This window comes from Choloepus didactylus, chromosome 14 (assembly GCF_015220235.1).
Source record: "Choloepus didactylus isolate mChoDid1 chromosome 14, mChoDid1.pri, whole genome shotgun sequence".
Taxonomy (NCBI): domain Eukaryota; kingdom Metazoa; phylum Chordata; class Mammalia; order Pilosa; family Megalonychidae; genus Choloepus; species Choloepus didactylus.
This window is the reverse complement of record NC_051320.1, coordinates 56,092,535-56,107,946: the sequence shown is the minus strand read 5'-3', so window position 1 is coordinate 56,107,946 and position 15,412 is coordinate 56,092,535. Positions and strand designations below refer to the sequence as shown.

Below are 15,412 nucleotides of genomic sequence, written 5' to 3'. Positions count from 1 at the left end.
TCACATCTCCATGGAAATAATCTAATCAAAAGGTCCCACCCATCCCACCCACAATAGGTCTGCCCCGACAAGAGTGGATTAAAAGAACATAGTCTTGTATGGGGTTCATAACAGATTCAAACCAGCACAGTATTTTAATTTAGGTTGTTGTTTTTTTTTTTAATTTAATCATTTTTATTACAAGCATATCTTTAAAATTATAAATGGGTTTTATAATCCAAAGTTGAAACACATTTATTCTTCAGAATCTGACAAGCAATTCCAGACCATGCTTTCCAAATCCAGTTGTCTTTGCTATTTTGCGAACTTCAAAGACTCAAATTTAAACTACTCCATTCTTTCTAAGTGTAGAATTTAGATAACTATTGTATGCTTGTTGATAAGAGGGTTTTCTCAAAACATTCCGTCAAATACAAGAATGATTTCTGTCCAAGAATCAGGAGAGAAGAAATATTAAACACCTATCAAAAAATCATTTATTGATTTCAAAAATAACAGAAACTGTATTGTTCTGTGTTATAAAAGAGAACATGTAAAATTAAGTTATCTTTGTAAACTTTGGTAATATTTTACTCCCATCATAGCTTCAATCCTATTTAGGATCTTTTATGCTAGTCACCATCAGGATTTACTGAGTAAAATTCCTGGGTATTAACATGGCCCTAATGTGCAATTCCAAAGTGAAACAGTTTACTTTTGAGGAAAAGAATTCACTAGTAAGTTTCCTCAAATGTTTTATTTTTTTTTCTTTTAAATAAAAAGTTAATGAAATCATTTTTTTCAACCAACTTTGGGAACTATCTAGCACACTGTCCCCAAACTAAAAAGGAAATAAAAACTTTCTCATTTTAGGCAATTTTCCACTTTTAGGATTACAGCTCCCCCCACCTTTTTCTTGACTGCCAAATTCAGTATTTAAATTTTTTTAAGTTATGCATTTCAGTGTAATAAGAATTATTTTTTAAATGATCTTATCCTGAGCATAAGCATCACAGCAATGCACTCAAGTCACATTTGACTATATTGAAGAGTTGTAAATGGACAGATAGGAGGCAGGGCAAGACAGCGGCATAGGGAGGTATGGAATTTAGTTAGTCCCCTAGAGCAACTGGTAAATATTTAGCAACAACTAGAAAATAGTCTGGAACAACTGATGGGGGGATATCCATGACCGGACATCATCGTGCATTAGTCATGAATGGGTAGAGCAGCTGAGATGGCAGCATAGAACTGTAAGTAAAGCTCCCCAGACTGTGGAGCTGGTGCCCCTCCCTCACTGGCATGGCAGGCTAAGTTGCAAAACTTTGCTGTGGGAGAAAGAAGCAGTCCCTGCAGGGAGCAAGGGAATATAGCTCAACCAAGCTCCAATTACAGTTTTAATTAACAGGTTTGGACTACTGAATACATGCACAGATAAACCCAGAACAAGCAGGAAAAGAATTCAGAGGTTTATCCTGACAGAGAGGAGGAGGGGCTGATGGGAATAAAACCAAAACATAAATAAATAAAAACAGGCTTTTGGAATGCACTGAGCTCAGAATACTGGAAAAAGGGCTGTGTCCCAAGAAAAGGGGCACGCAGAATTGGGTACCAACTCCTGGCTGGGGACTGGCTCTGAAAAGGGTACTTCTTGCTTTTTTCCTTTTTTTTTCTCTCTCTCATTCTAAGTAGTTCATTACAGAAAGTCTCAGGCATTTTCATTTGTCAGCACTGACACAGGCAATATAGAGTTAAGATAGAGAATCAAAGGGAAAACTCAGGTGTAGGAGAGAATTCCCTAAAGGGCTTATTTTCCCTAAGAAAAGTGGGGGGAGGCAGCCCAAGTGACTGCTCTCCCTCCAAGAACTCAGACCCAGGGCCGGGGGGAAGAAGGAAAAAAAAGAAGAAACAGCTTAAGCTTGGCTTCTGGCACCCTCAGTCCCTGGCTGGGACGGGGTCCACTGAGAATTAAATACACCACACCTCTTTACACTGATGGGGAGCTGCAGGCTGACAGGTGCCACCTGCTGGGCAGGATAGGAAAAGCAGAGTCTAGAGGCCTCACAGTAAAGTCTGACAGTCAGCTCAGTCTCACCCTAAGGGAAATCTGATGCTGAATAAAGCCTCCTCCTCAGACCTGAGCCTGTCTGGTCTGGGAAAATTTGATTGAGGTAATCAAGGAAACCAGATACCTAGACAACAGAAAATTACAGATCACACTAGGAAAAGCGAAGACATGGCCCAGTTACAGCAGCAAATTTCCATGTCAACTGAGACACAGGAATTGAAATAGCTGATTATTAATCAAACAGATCTCCTAAATCAATTCAGAAATCAAATCAACGAGTTGAGGGAAGATATGGCAAAAGAGATGAAGGATATAAAGACACTGGGCAAACATAAGGAAGAACTTAAAAGTTTGAAAAAACAATTGGCAGACTTTATGGGAAAAAAGGCACAATAAAAGAGATGAAAAACACAATGGAGACATACAACAGCAGATTTGAAGAGGCAAAAGAAAGGCTTCATGAACTAGAGAACAGGACATCTGAAATCCTACACACAAAAGAACAGATAGGGAAAACAATGGAAAATGAACGCACATCTGAAGATAGGTATTCCCTCCATCGAAGGTAAGCAAGCTTTTTTTAACATGTGGACAAAACAGAACTCCACTCCTTTGGACATTTCTCAAACTCATAATGTTTACATTTAATAAAGTCAATATAGTTCTTAAAAATTAAAGTTTGGTCACTAGAAAAGACTGAACAAAAATTATTACCCTCCAAAATAACAGCGAACAGCTCTAAAAAGCCCAATTCTTCCCACAAAAACAAGGAAGTAGTCGGGGTTGAAGCCTTTAAATTTGAAATTTCAGCTCCTAAAACATTGCTCCCATTCACTCAAAGCTGCAGGTCTGTGTATATCCTTTTCTAATACTTCCCCTATTTATATGTTTATCTCTATACATATACACACATAAGCATGCACATAAGTGTGTGCAGAAGCACACATGTGCAGACACACTTTCAAGTAAGACACCTTTTTGTGTTTGTTGATAAGTTATGAGGACCATGAACTGGGTGTGTACAGGGTTTCATAGGTGCTTTGTAATCATCAGAGTCATTTGGGTCCTTTTCTCCAACAGCCTGAAATCAAATTATACAACCAGGGATCACTGCTTTCCCAGATGCTGTTCGCAGGCTGCATATTGACGAAGGACAGAGAAAAAGTCCTTGTAACTGATGTTTAGATGGGGAGGCAAAGAGACAATCTTGGTCATTCTGAAGTGCCAGGGAAGAAAGACTAATGTGCTGTCCACAGGACCAGGCTTCAATACTAAATCAGGATCAGGGAAACCATGTGAACTAAGTATCTGTTTAACATATCTACATCTAAATCTGTAGATCTCTTGTTGCTGGGTTACTAACTGGCAAAAGTCCTGTGCAGCTCTCACAGTATCTGCTTTTCGATCTTCTGGAGACAGCACTATTGCTGAGGATTGGCAATTTAACACTTGATCATCTTTGTCATTACTATTTGCAAACTCTGGTGAATATTTGGAACAATCTAAACCCAGAAGTTCCTGCTGTTTTAAAATTGCATCTATCAATCTGGAATTACTTCTTTTGAAAATACCTCACCCCAGCTGCCATCTTCCTTCTCCCTCCGCAGCCCCACCCCTGCTAGCACATGGACGATTCTGATTGGCTGGGGTGGAATGACTTTTAGTTATACCATTTGCTTGCATTGTAATATGAGCTGTTTTTGAATGGAAAATACATTTGTCCCCCACACAATGAAAATCATCTTCAAGGGTCCTAACATTGTTTTTGCAAAAGAAATGAATGCTATGTACATCTAATTCCTTGATACATTATAGAATGCGCTTAATATGGTTTTTCTTAGGATTGAATATGTACATGAAACAGTAAGCACTCAATAATTGTTAGCATGTTTTTTAAAACTGCTAGACAAGTAAACTTCCCTAAGTCATCAAAATATACATTCATGAAAATATTTGGTTACCATCATTAAAGATAACCCTGGTTGTCTTTGGAATTTGCAGATTCAGTGGGACTTAAATGTTTAGTTCTCAGTAGGGCATCTTAGCTTTTCCATTAAAAAAATACTGAGAAGTAGCGTAAAACAAGTTTGTTTTTTATCACTTAACGTTTGAGTGCATAAGATGTGGCGCGAGCACATATGATGTGGCAAGTGCATTCTCTTCCTTCTCTTTCCTTCCTCCTTCACCTCACTCTCCCACATTCATATGTATTATTTTGTTTAAATCGCACAGCTCTTTTTTAAAGATCATGTCATTATATCCTAATTTTTGAGATGTAGCAAACCCACATTTTGGCCAAATGCCAAATAGATGTTAAATTAGTATTCCTCAAAAGCCAAAGTCAGATATCACCATCATAGTTTGATAAGCTTCAGGATGCAAGAATAAATTTAAAGTTTTATTTTTAAAGAGTTAACAGTAATATTTTAATACTCTTTCATCAACAGTAACAAATATTCTACAACCAATAGTATGAGTCAGTAATGGGGCGGGGGGTGGGGGGAAGAGGTAATGGAGGCTTGGGTTTCCTTTTTTATTTTTATTTCTTTACTGCAGTAATGAAAATGTTCTAAATTTGATCATGGGGATGTATGCACAATTATGTGATGATACTGTGAACCAGTGATTGTATACCTCGGATTGTTTCTATGATGTATGAATACATCTCAATAAAATTGCATTAAAAAAAAAAAGCCACAGTTTCACACCCATTAGAATGGCTGCTATTTAAAAACAAAACAAAACAAAACAGAAAATAACAAGTATTGGAAGGATGTGGAGAAATAGGAACACTCATTCATTGCTGGTGGCAATGTAAAATAGTGCAGCCACTGTGAAGATGACAGTTTGGCTGTTCCTAAGAAACCTAAGTATGGAACTACCATATGACCCAGTAAGTCCCACTACTAGATAAAAAATTGAAAGCAGGGACTTGAACAGATATTTGTACACCCATATACATAGCATTATTCACGGTTGACAAAATATGGAACCAACCGAAGTGTCCATCAGCCGATGAATGCATAAATAAAAGTGGTATGTGTATACAGTGAAATATTATTCAGCCAAGAAAAAAAGGAAGAGAGTCCTGATTTGTGTGACAACATGGATGAACCTTGAGGACATTATGTTGAGTGAAATAAGCTAGACACAAAAGGACAAATATTGTATGATTTTACTGTTTTGAAGCAATTAGAATAAGCAAACTCACTGAGTCAGAATCTAGAATATAGAGGGATGAGTTAGGGAATGGGAAGTTAAGACTTAAAATTACAGGGTTCCTATTTGGAATGATGAAAATGTTTTGGTAATGGATGGTGGTGATGGTAGCAAACACTGTGAATGCCATTAGCTGCACTGAAATATATATATGAATATGATTAAAAGGGAGATGTTAGATTGTATATATGGTAACAGAGCAACAGCAGAAATCCGGGTAACTGCATTACACAAACAGTGATCCCGAAGTTAAACCATGGACTTTAATTAATAGTACAAATATAAAATTGTGCTATGATCAGTTGTAACAGGTGTTCCACACCAACGCAAGGTGGTGGTGGTGGTTAGTATATGGGAGTCCTTTATTTTATGCAAGATTGTTCTGTAAACCAACAACTTCTCTAATTGAAAAAAAGGAAAAAATAATCTATAAAGGCTTTTAAAAAATGGCTTATTTAATTTAGCAGTCAAATATTAAATGTTTGACTTCATAATGCAGGAATGAAAATTTGTCTACACTGTCAGTTGTTAGATTTCTCCGGATCGTTATACACATAATTTTAAAATTCTAAATAGATAATCACTTCGATAATAATATCACTGTTCTTTTTCTGTATGGAAGAATATAATTTAGGATAAAGCTTTTTAGTAACATAGAAAGAATATTGTATTTAGGATATAAAGTTTGGGTAAATTTCAAAAACCTGTAGAATCTTGGTTTTCTATAGGTAGTCATTTTCAACAATCATAAGTCTGTAGACTCCAGACTATAAGGAATTGTGTTTTTAAAGCAATTTATGAAGTCTGTGTTGACATTTGAGAAGAAACTGTGTTTTAGATACCTCAGTTTTCTCTCTTATCTCTTCATGATTTTTATGGATAGTGTACTGGAGTTTGGAATTTTCTTTTCCATGAAATTCTAAAATGGCAAAATAGACATTCTGCTCTTAAGTCGTCTTCTCAAGATGTGAATAATTTCCATACAGAACTTTTTCTTGATAAACCGATAGCCTAAATCATTCATTAAAAATTAAATCAGTTCTTAAAAGTTTTGTTTAATGATATGAATTCTGGTATACCAAACAGAATTATGATTTAACCTAATTTCTAATAATCTATCTCATATATTTTTATAAGTATTTCTTTGCCCAGAAGGGCTATGTTCTTCCTAAAATTAGCTAGCTGATAGCATTCTTAATTTTTGTATTGAAAATCTATTTCCTTATTTATTTAAATGTACTTGCCTATATTTGGCTTTCAGAATCATCACTAATGATTATAGCAACACAATGAGTTTATGCATCACAATGTACATTTATACTTTACGTTATACTTTACAGTAAATATAATTTACAGTAAAAATTTGCCAAATAAAGCAATAAGATTTTTATTATTTCGAGAATGCCTACATATTTTAAAAATTAATATTCAGACATTAATATTAAATTCAAATAACAAACATTGTTTATAATGTTGATGTGGCTATGATAGTAACTCCTGTGATCACATGATCAAGCAAAGTGTGGTGTACCAAAAATAACATTGAAGCAGTCATTTACTTATTTGGCCTTCTAAAGGCAAAGACCAAAACAAAGCTGAAGCAGATTTTGACTGAATAGTTCGGCTAAACCAAACTTCAGTGAATCCTTATTTTGTGTATGGAGAAGCTTAGTTTTAGAGAGATTATGTAATTTGCCAGAAGTTAAGTGGTGGAGGTGGAATTTGAACCAGCTAGCCTCAACCTCTCTTGCCTTTATAAATTGTGACTGACTTCAAAAAATTACTGATCTTGGTATTGTCCCCTATACAAACAGAGATTTCCTTCATTCTGCCTCTCCTCTTCTCTTCTTCCTTCCTGCAAGTAAAGGTAGGATAGAAGAAAGGTCTCAAAGAGAGTGCCATTTCCTCTTCCTATTCACTGAAATTACTATTTTAAAAAAACCAAAGACTACTTTAGCTTATGTTTTAGATATAATTTGATGGAAAATAAAGTATAGGGTCTTTGTGTTCTGGGACTGGGATTAATATACTGTCTTGGAAATCTTAAAGTTCAGGAAAATGGAACTTTGCTAAGTTAAAACATGTTGATTTAAATTGCCTTTAATTTCAGTCCTGTTCAAACATATCAATGTTAGACAGTGAAAATCAGAGAATTGTAGTATCCTCAGTCTTTCTGTTAGTTGAAGGGAAAATACATCCTGATTGAGAAATTATAGTTTGTACTTTTGGGTAGGAGATTGACACCAAAGATCATTTTTACTGTGCATCATAGAAACAAAAATTTGCGAATTCATGCATAAATATCAGATAATCACAAAATTTATGATGCACCTGATTCATATTCATTACATTTTTAAATCGATCATCTTTTTTAGAAAAATTTTTCTGATTATAAACACGTAATTGTGAAAAATCAGAAATGTATAAATGCATAAGAAAGAAAATTAAAACCCTAATACCACAAAAACCACTGTTAAAGATTCCATCTAGTCTTTTCTGTGTGCATGTATTATTAATTTAATGCAATTTCTAAAAAATGGGATTAGGCTGTATATAGTTTGGTATGCTGTTTTTTATACTTAGCATATTATGAATATTCCCTAGTATCCTAGAATTGCTTTGAAAATATTAGAACTGTATAATCTATTAAATGACTGTGTTAGTTTCTCAGATGATTTTTCTGTTGTTGATAATTTAGGATTTTTTTTTTAATGCATTTTTATTGAGCTATATTCACACTCCATAGAATCTAGTTTTTTTGTTTTTTTTTTTTTTAACCATATGTTTAGAATTCCTCAGTGGTGGACTTCTAGATGAAGGATTATGGTATCAAAGACTTTTTAGATCTTCTAATAGACCTTGTCAAATAGTTTTCAAAAACAGGGGTATCAGAATATGTTGACATGTCATTTCATCATATTCCACCACATTTGAGTGTTTAAAAGTTGAAGTTTTAACATGTTTTCTAGCCATTTGACTTCATTTGTGAAATGTTCATTTTTTCCCCCCATTTTTGTATTAGTGAGATTGTGTTAGGGTTTATAACTATTTGCTGATATATAAATAGAAAATGTTTTTCAGGAATACCATTTTAGTTGGATAATTATTTTAGTTAATGAATATATCTCTTATTTTCTGTCACATTTTAAAAATCTTTTTTCTTGTTCCTTAAAGATATGCTGTGATAGCATTTGGATGTGCCAGCTGTCCAAAATTAACTTGTGGGCGAGAAGGTTGTGGAACAGAGTTTTGCTACCACTGTAAACAGATTTGGCACCCCAACCAGACATGTGATGCTGCCCGACAAGAGAGAGCCCAGAGTTTACGTCTGAGAACTATACGTTCTTCATCCATTAGTTATAGTCAAGAGTCTGGAGCAGCAGGTATTTATGTCTAATTTTCACTAATAAAATATTTGACACAGAACAGTAGTTATTTTAATAAAAAAATAAAAATAAAGTGTTCAGGTACTGTCTTCCCCTGCTCTCCCTTCAATTTTCGAAAGTGATTTTATGTTCTGGCATTCTTTTCTGTGGAAGAAAGTGGTATTGAGATTAGACAGATTTTATTGACAAAAATAAAAATGAATAATTGTGTAAATATAATTTACAGATTTAAAGCAATATTCATTATCTTGGAATGTTTTTCTTTTACATATTTTGTGAAATACATTTTTTTTTACTTGGAAGTCTCATCCAAACCCATGATCAAGGATACAAAATCATACCTTGGCAGGTTAGACAGCAAGCACTTTAAGGTGTCTTTGACCATAAATTTTAAATTATCTGGGGATCTATCTATACATGCACAATGTGTACATCTCATAAGTCTAAAAAAATTAATTTTTTTCTCAGCATCTTAATGTTCTTTGAATTAAAATTTCAAAAATTAGTATTTTGCATTCACAGACTTTTCATTATTTATTGAAATTTCAACCCATTTCAGACCAATATTTATTTTTCTTGCTGATTTGAAAGATACAAACTTGGAAAATACAGAAATGAGAAATAATTTATATTCCTACCAGCAGTGCATTGAGCAATCACTTACTATATGCTACTAGGAAAAAAAAGTTTTATTAAACTTTAACATGGAAAATTCAACAGTATTTTGTAATATATTTGGATTTGCATGCTTGGTCATTGGCTAACTTGTTTCCATTTCTTCTCTTGAAGATTTGGGTTGGAATAGTATAGTTTGTAAATACAGGTTCAAAAGCAATTCAAAAAAGACCTAAACTGTCTCCTGAGGAGTTAGTAGTAGCTATTGCGTGGTCCACTTGAAAATTATATCCCACTTCTCTAAATTGGGGTGGATATTTATTAGTCACAGGACACATAGACATACATAGAAGAAGAGAATGGATTCTGAATCAGACACCCTAGATTCGAATCCCAGCTTCTCCGCTTACTCTTTGTGTGATCCTGAGCAAGTTACTTGCCTCATCTGTACAATGAAGATACTAATACTACTTCCTTAGGATTGAGACATTTCAGCCAAATGCTCTGGCTACATGAGGTAGGGGAACTCAGGAAAACCATAGTTACCTGTTAGAGGTATATATATATTTGAGTATGCCTGGACCATCATTTAAAAAAAATGACTAAACGATGGCTTGTGTTATTTTTTGAATAAACATCACCATTTAGTCATCAAATGAATATTGGTTGACTTCAAAGTAGTCACCATGGGAGGTTTTATGTTTAATTTTAGCAGTTTTATCCTGGAAGTCCTTATTTTCCTAACCTTTAGATTCTAATATAGTCTCTTAAATTACTCTTAATGTCAGTTTGATTTGGGGGAAGGACCAAAAGTTCTTTGAAATTAAGTCTAACAACTAGAGTATCATGCGAGATTGAATCTCTGGTTTTGGGAAGAGCCAAACTAAGATGTGACTGTATGATCATGAGAATGATTTTTTTGTGTGTACAGTAGCTTTGAAGGTGATTCTCAGTGAGAAACTTCCAAAAGATTTGCGCCAAATAGTAGCATTGTTAGAATAAATATAGCCTCCTAAAGTGATTATTTAAAAAAATAAGCCTCATTTGGAATTTGTTCCGTTTTTATTTAAAAATCTTCTCATAGTTGTGAAAATCTAGATTTAAAGTATATGCATTTTTATCTACAATGCTTTTTTTGTTTGTCTTTATGAGACCCTTATAGTACTGGGGGGTTTATGCACATCTTGTTACATTTTAAATGAACCACTTTTTTTCTTTAATTTGTTACTATATTTTTTTCCTATTTGTAAAAGTAAAATATTTAATGGAGTCCCCACCCCACCTCTGTCCCCTACCATTACCACCCTAACCGATAACCACTGTTACGTTATGTCCCGAGTCCTTACAGGTAACTTGAGTGGTAGGTGGTCTTGGAGGGGGTGAGAAGGTTTGAATTTAAAACGCATTTTGAGAACACAGTGTTTTGTAACCTGTTGTTTTTTCTTAATACAACTGACCCATATTTTAACAGTAAACAAACAGAAGTATAGTTTTCAAAAAAGGCAGAAGCTTTGCAAGACACTTTATAAGTGTGAGAAACGTTTAAAAAAAATATAACAGAGCTGTGGGATTATTTCTTGGGAAATGGAGGATTGGTTGTTTAATCAGCAAAACAATTTCACTTATGATTTTTACATTTTGAGACTTTTTTGATAGAAATATCTTTATATAATACATACAGTGCATTTTTTTTCTGATTTGCTAGTTTAAGGAGAGACAAAAGTAGACAAAACAGGCTTTCGTAGAGACATAAGTTATACAGAGTGTAAAAATATGTGGTTACAGATATATAAAGAGACAACAAAAATACTGTTCCAACCTAGATTAGCCCCAAGACCAAAGAACACACCTGGCATGGAGTTACCCATGAATTTAATTAGGGATTTACAAAACAAGACATCCCAATGGCTATGGCGGTCGGTGCGGAGAGTGAAGGCAGTGTTCTGCCATTCTGCAGAGAGAGAGAGAGACTGGGGGGTTGGGGTGAGGGGGTGTGCCAAGGTGGGGAGTTGCTTATTAAAGGTTTGTGACAATGGAGTTTCTCACAAGATTTGGTTACTAATAGTGATCAGGGGAGGGAAGTTTTAATGCTTTCCCCCAGGGGGGGTGGAGCTCCTGGTTGCCTGGTCATGTAGGCAGCTGCAGGTCAGTAATGGAGGAGGGACAGGGCCCCAGGCTCTGAGTCCTCACAAGTACGTTGCTTATTGTGCCAGTTCTCTAACATGTAATCTTAGCATATTAACAGGCCGTTTTATGTTTTTAGAACCTTAAGAATAAATAGGGGTATCATCTTTCAGTTTGGTATCAGAGTCAAAGCCTGAATCTCTTTATTCCTAACTTTAATTAGGATATCTACTATTTGAGCATACACTGGAATGAAGAAGTTTATCAATTAATATTCCACTTATGCAGATAGTATTAGCATTTCTTTAATATGATGTAGTAGATGTTATATCATGTATAAAAGCCAACATTTTTTCATTCATGCCCTAATATTAAATACTTTTTAATGCAGACTGTGTTCTCTGGATCATTTAATCATGACTTATGGATATTTTTAATTTTTATATTCTAGTAATTATCATTTGTCTTGGTCTGGCTGCATAAAGTCAGTTTGCTCAAAATTGCTTGAATCGTTAAAACACTAATTGTGAGCATTGGCCAGTTCTTAAGTTAAAAAACAGTTTTGGCCATAGAAGAAGCACTAAGGAAACCTGAATTCACTGATAAAGCACAGGTAAAACTTGACCATAAAACTTGTAGAAAGGAGAATAGAATAGAGCTTAATGCTTAAAAAATAATAGTGGACAAATACTTGAATTCAGTGGTTAGTGCTATAAATAACTTTTTAACTGTGTCATTAGGAAATACAGCTGGTTGTGTATTATACCATGTATTAGTAAGAGTAAAATAATTACAGTTTTCTATTTAAATAGATGCCAAAGTGGTTCAAAATGGTTGGATAATTTGAGATAATTTATATTTTGTGTCAATGATTCCTAAAGTTATTTACCGCTTGATTTTGATGTGGCACTTTTGGGCATTATAGCCAGATTGCTATACAAGGAACATGTACTCATCAGCATTTCAGCACTTGAATCAAAATGACAAAGAAAATTAAAAACAGTCATTACATGGTCATAAGTAACAGTGGTTGTGTTAATTCTGAAACTGTTTTCCACTGTCTAGCATTTATAACCATATCTCTTCCTTAACTTACTACCTCTTCTCTTTTATTCTGGGTACTGATTCTTTGTAAGGTCCATCTTGTAGTTTTTCCAGTGGCTATAGTTGATGTTACTTAAAAAGAGAAATGAACTCATAGTACTTTGTATATAGTGCTTCATATCAATATCTGATTGTCACTTCCTATTAGTGTTCATTCACTAAAGGACTAGTATACAAAATAGTTATTACATTTTTTTGTTTTTATTTATTTATTTATTTTTCATTTTTATTGAGATTGTTCAGATACTATACAATTATCCAAAGATCCAAAGTGTACAATCACTTGCCCCTGGGTACCCTCATACAGCTGTGCATCCATCACACTTAATTTTTGTTCAATTTTTAGAAACTTTTCATTACTCCAGACAAGAAATAAAGTGAAAGATGAAAAAAGAAAAAAAGAAAAGGAAACTCTAATCCTCCCCTATCCCTAACCAACCCCCCTCAATTGTTGACTTGTAGTATTAATATAGTACATTTGTTACTGTTTATGAAAAAATGTTGAAATACTACTAACTGTAGTATATAGTTTGCAATAGGTATATAGTTCTTCCCTATATGCCCCTGTGTTATTAACTTCTAATTGTATTGTCATACATTTGTTCTGGTTCATGGAAGCGATTTCTAGTATTTGTACAGTTGATCATGGACATTGCCCACCATAGGATTCAGTTTTATACATTCCCATCTTTTGACCTCCAACTTTCCTTCTGGTGACCTATATGACTCTGAGCTTCCCCTTTCCACCTCATTCACACACCATTCGGTGCTGTTAGTTATTCTCACATCTTGCTACCAACAACCCTGTTCATTTCCAAACATTTAAGTTCATCCTAATTGAACATTCTGCTCATACTAAGCAACCACTCCCCATTCTTAAGCTTTGTCCTGTATCTTGGTACCTTATATTTCATGTCTATGAGTTTACATATTATAATTAATTCCTATCAGTGAGACCCTGCAATAATTGTCCTTATGTGTCTGGCTTATTTCACTCAGTATATTGCCCCCAAGGTTTTGTCATCAACCCATTTTTTTTTTTTAATATGGTTTTATTCACTCACCATACATTCCATCCCAAGTAAATAATCAATGGTTCTCTGCATGGTCATACATTTATGTGTTCACTACCTTCACCACTATCTATATAAGGGCATCTGCATTTCTTCCACAAGGCAGGAGGGAGAGTCAAAGAAGGTAGACAGGCAAAAGAAAGAGGAAAAAAGAATGACAGCTAGGAAGCAGCAAAAGGAAAAATAACCTTAAATCAAGGTAGAATAAAGAATCAGACAATACCACCAATGTCAAGTGTCTAACATGCCTCCCCTATCCCCCCCTCTTATCTGCATTTACCTTGGTATATCACCTTTGTTACATTAAAGGAAGCATAATACAATGATTCTATTAGTTACAGTCTCTAGTTTATGCTGATTGCATCCCTCCCCCAATGCCTCCCCATTTTTAACACCTTGCAAGGTTGACATTTGCTTGTTCTCCCTTGTACAAGAACATATTTGTACATTTTATCACAATTGTTGAATACTCTAGATTTCACCAAGTTACACAGTCCCAGTCTTTATCTTTCCTCCTTTCTTGTGGTGTCTCACATGCTTCCCACCTTCCTCTCTCAACCGTATTCATAGTTACCTTTGTTCAGTGTACTTACATTGTTGTGCTACCATCTCCCAAAATTGTGTTCCAAACCATGCACTCCTGTCTTCTATCACCCTGTAGTGCTGCCTTTAGTATTTCCTGTAGGGCAGGTGTCTTGTTCACAAAGTCTCTCATTGTCTGTTTGTCAGAAAATATTTTGAGCTCTCCCTCATATTTGAAGGACAGCTTTGCTGGATATAGGATTCTTGGTTGGCGGTTTTTCTCTTTCAGTATCTTAAATATATCACACCACTTCCTTCTTGCCTCCATGGTTTCTGCTGAGAGATCCGCACATAGTCTTATTAAGCTTCCTTTGTATGTAATGGATCACTTTTCTCTTGCTGCTTTCAGGATTCTCTCTTTGTCTTTGACATTTGATAATCTGATTATTAAGTGTCTTGGCGTAGCCCTATTCATATCTCTTCTTTTTGGAGTATGCTGCGCTTCTTGGATCTGTAATTTTATGTCTTTCATAAGAGATGGGAAATTTTCATTAATTCTTTCCTCTATTATTGCTTCTGCCCCGTTTCCCTTCTCTTCTCCTTCTGGGACACCAATGATATGTACATTATTGTACCTTGTTTCATCCTTGAGTTCCCGGAGACGTTGCTCATATTTTTTCATTTTCTCCATCTGCTCCTTTGCATGTAGGCTTTCAGGTGTTTTGTTCTCCAGTTCCTGAGTGTCTTCTTCTGCCTCTTGAGATCTGCTGTTGTATGTTTCCATTGTGTCTTTCATCTCTTGTGTTGTGTCTTTCATTTCCATAGATTCTACTAGTTGTTTTTTTGAACTTTTGATTTCTGCCATATATATGCCCAGTGTTTCCTTTACAGCCTCTATCTCTTTTGCAATATCTTCTCTAAACTTTTTGATTTGATTTAGCATTAGTTGTTTAAATTCCTGTATCTCAGTTGAAGTGTACGTTTGTTCCTTTGACTGGGCCATAAGTTTGTTTTTCTTAGTGTAGGTTGTAATTTTCTGTTGTCTAGGCATGGTTTCCATGGTTATCCAAATCAGGTTTTCCCAGACCAGAACAGGCTCAGGTCCCAGAGGGAAGAAATATTCAGTATCTGGTTTCCCTGCGGGTATGTCTTAGAAAATTGCTCCACCCTTTGATGCCTCAGTTCACTGTGCTTTTCTGCCCAGCAGGTGATGCCTGTTAGCCTATAATTCTTGACTGGTGTGAGGAGGTATGGCCGTGTTCCCCCAGGCTCTGGGGTCTGGTTCTGAATGGAAAGGGCCCCACCCCTTTCCTCCTAGAGAA

At 35.1% G+C, this 15,412-nt stretch overlaps 1 protein-coding gene across 10 annotated transcripts in view; it reads left to right on the top strand.

Annotated features, from left to right (window-relative positions):
- RNF19A (ring finger protein 19A, RBR E3 ubiquitin protein ligase) overlaps positions 1 to 15,412 on the top strand; it is a 157,616-nt gene that overhangs the window by 79,021 nt on the left and 63,183 nt on the right. For all 10 annotated transcript variants that reach the window (XM_037802955.1, XM_037802956.1, XM_037802954.1 and 7 more), the window contains one exon: positions 8,441 to 8,649. In XM_037802955.1, coding sequence (XP_037658883.1) covers positions 8,441 to 8,649 — 209 coding nt within the window. The remainder of the gene's footprint in view (positions 1 to 8,440; positions 8,650 to 15,412) is intronic.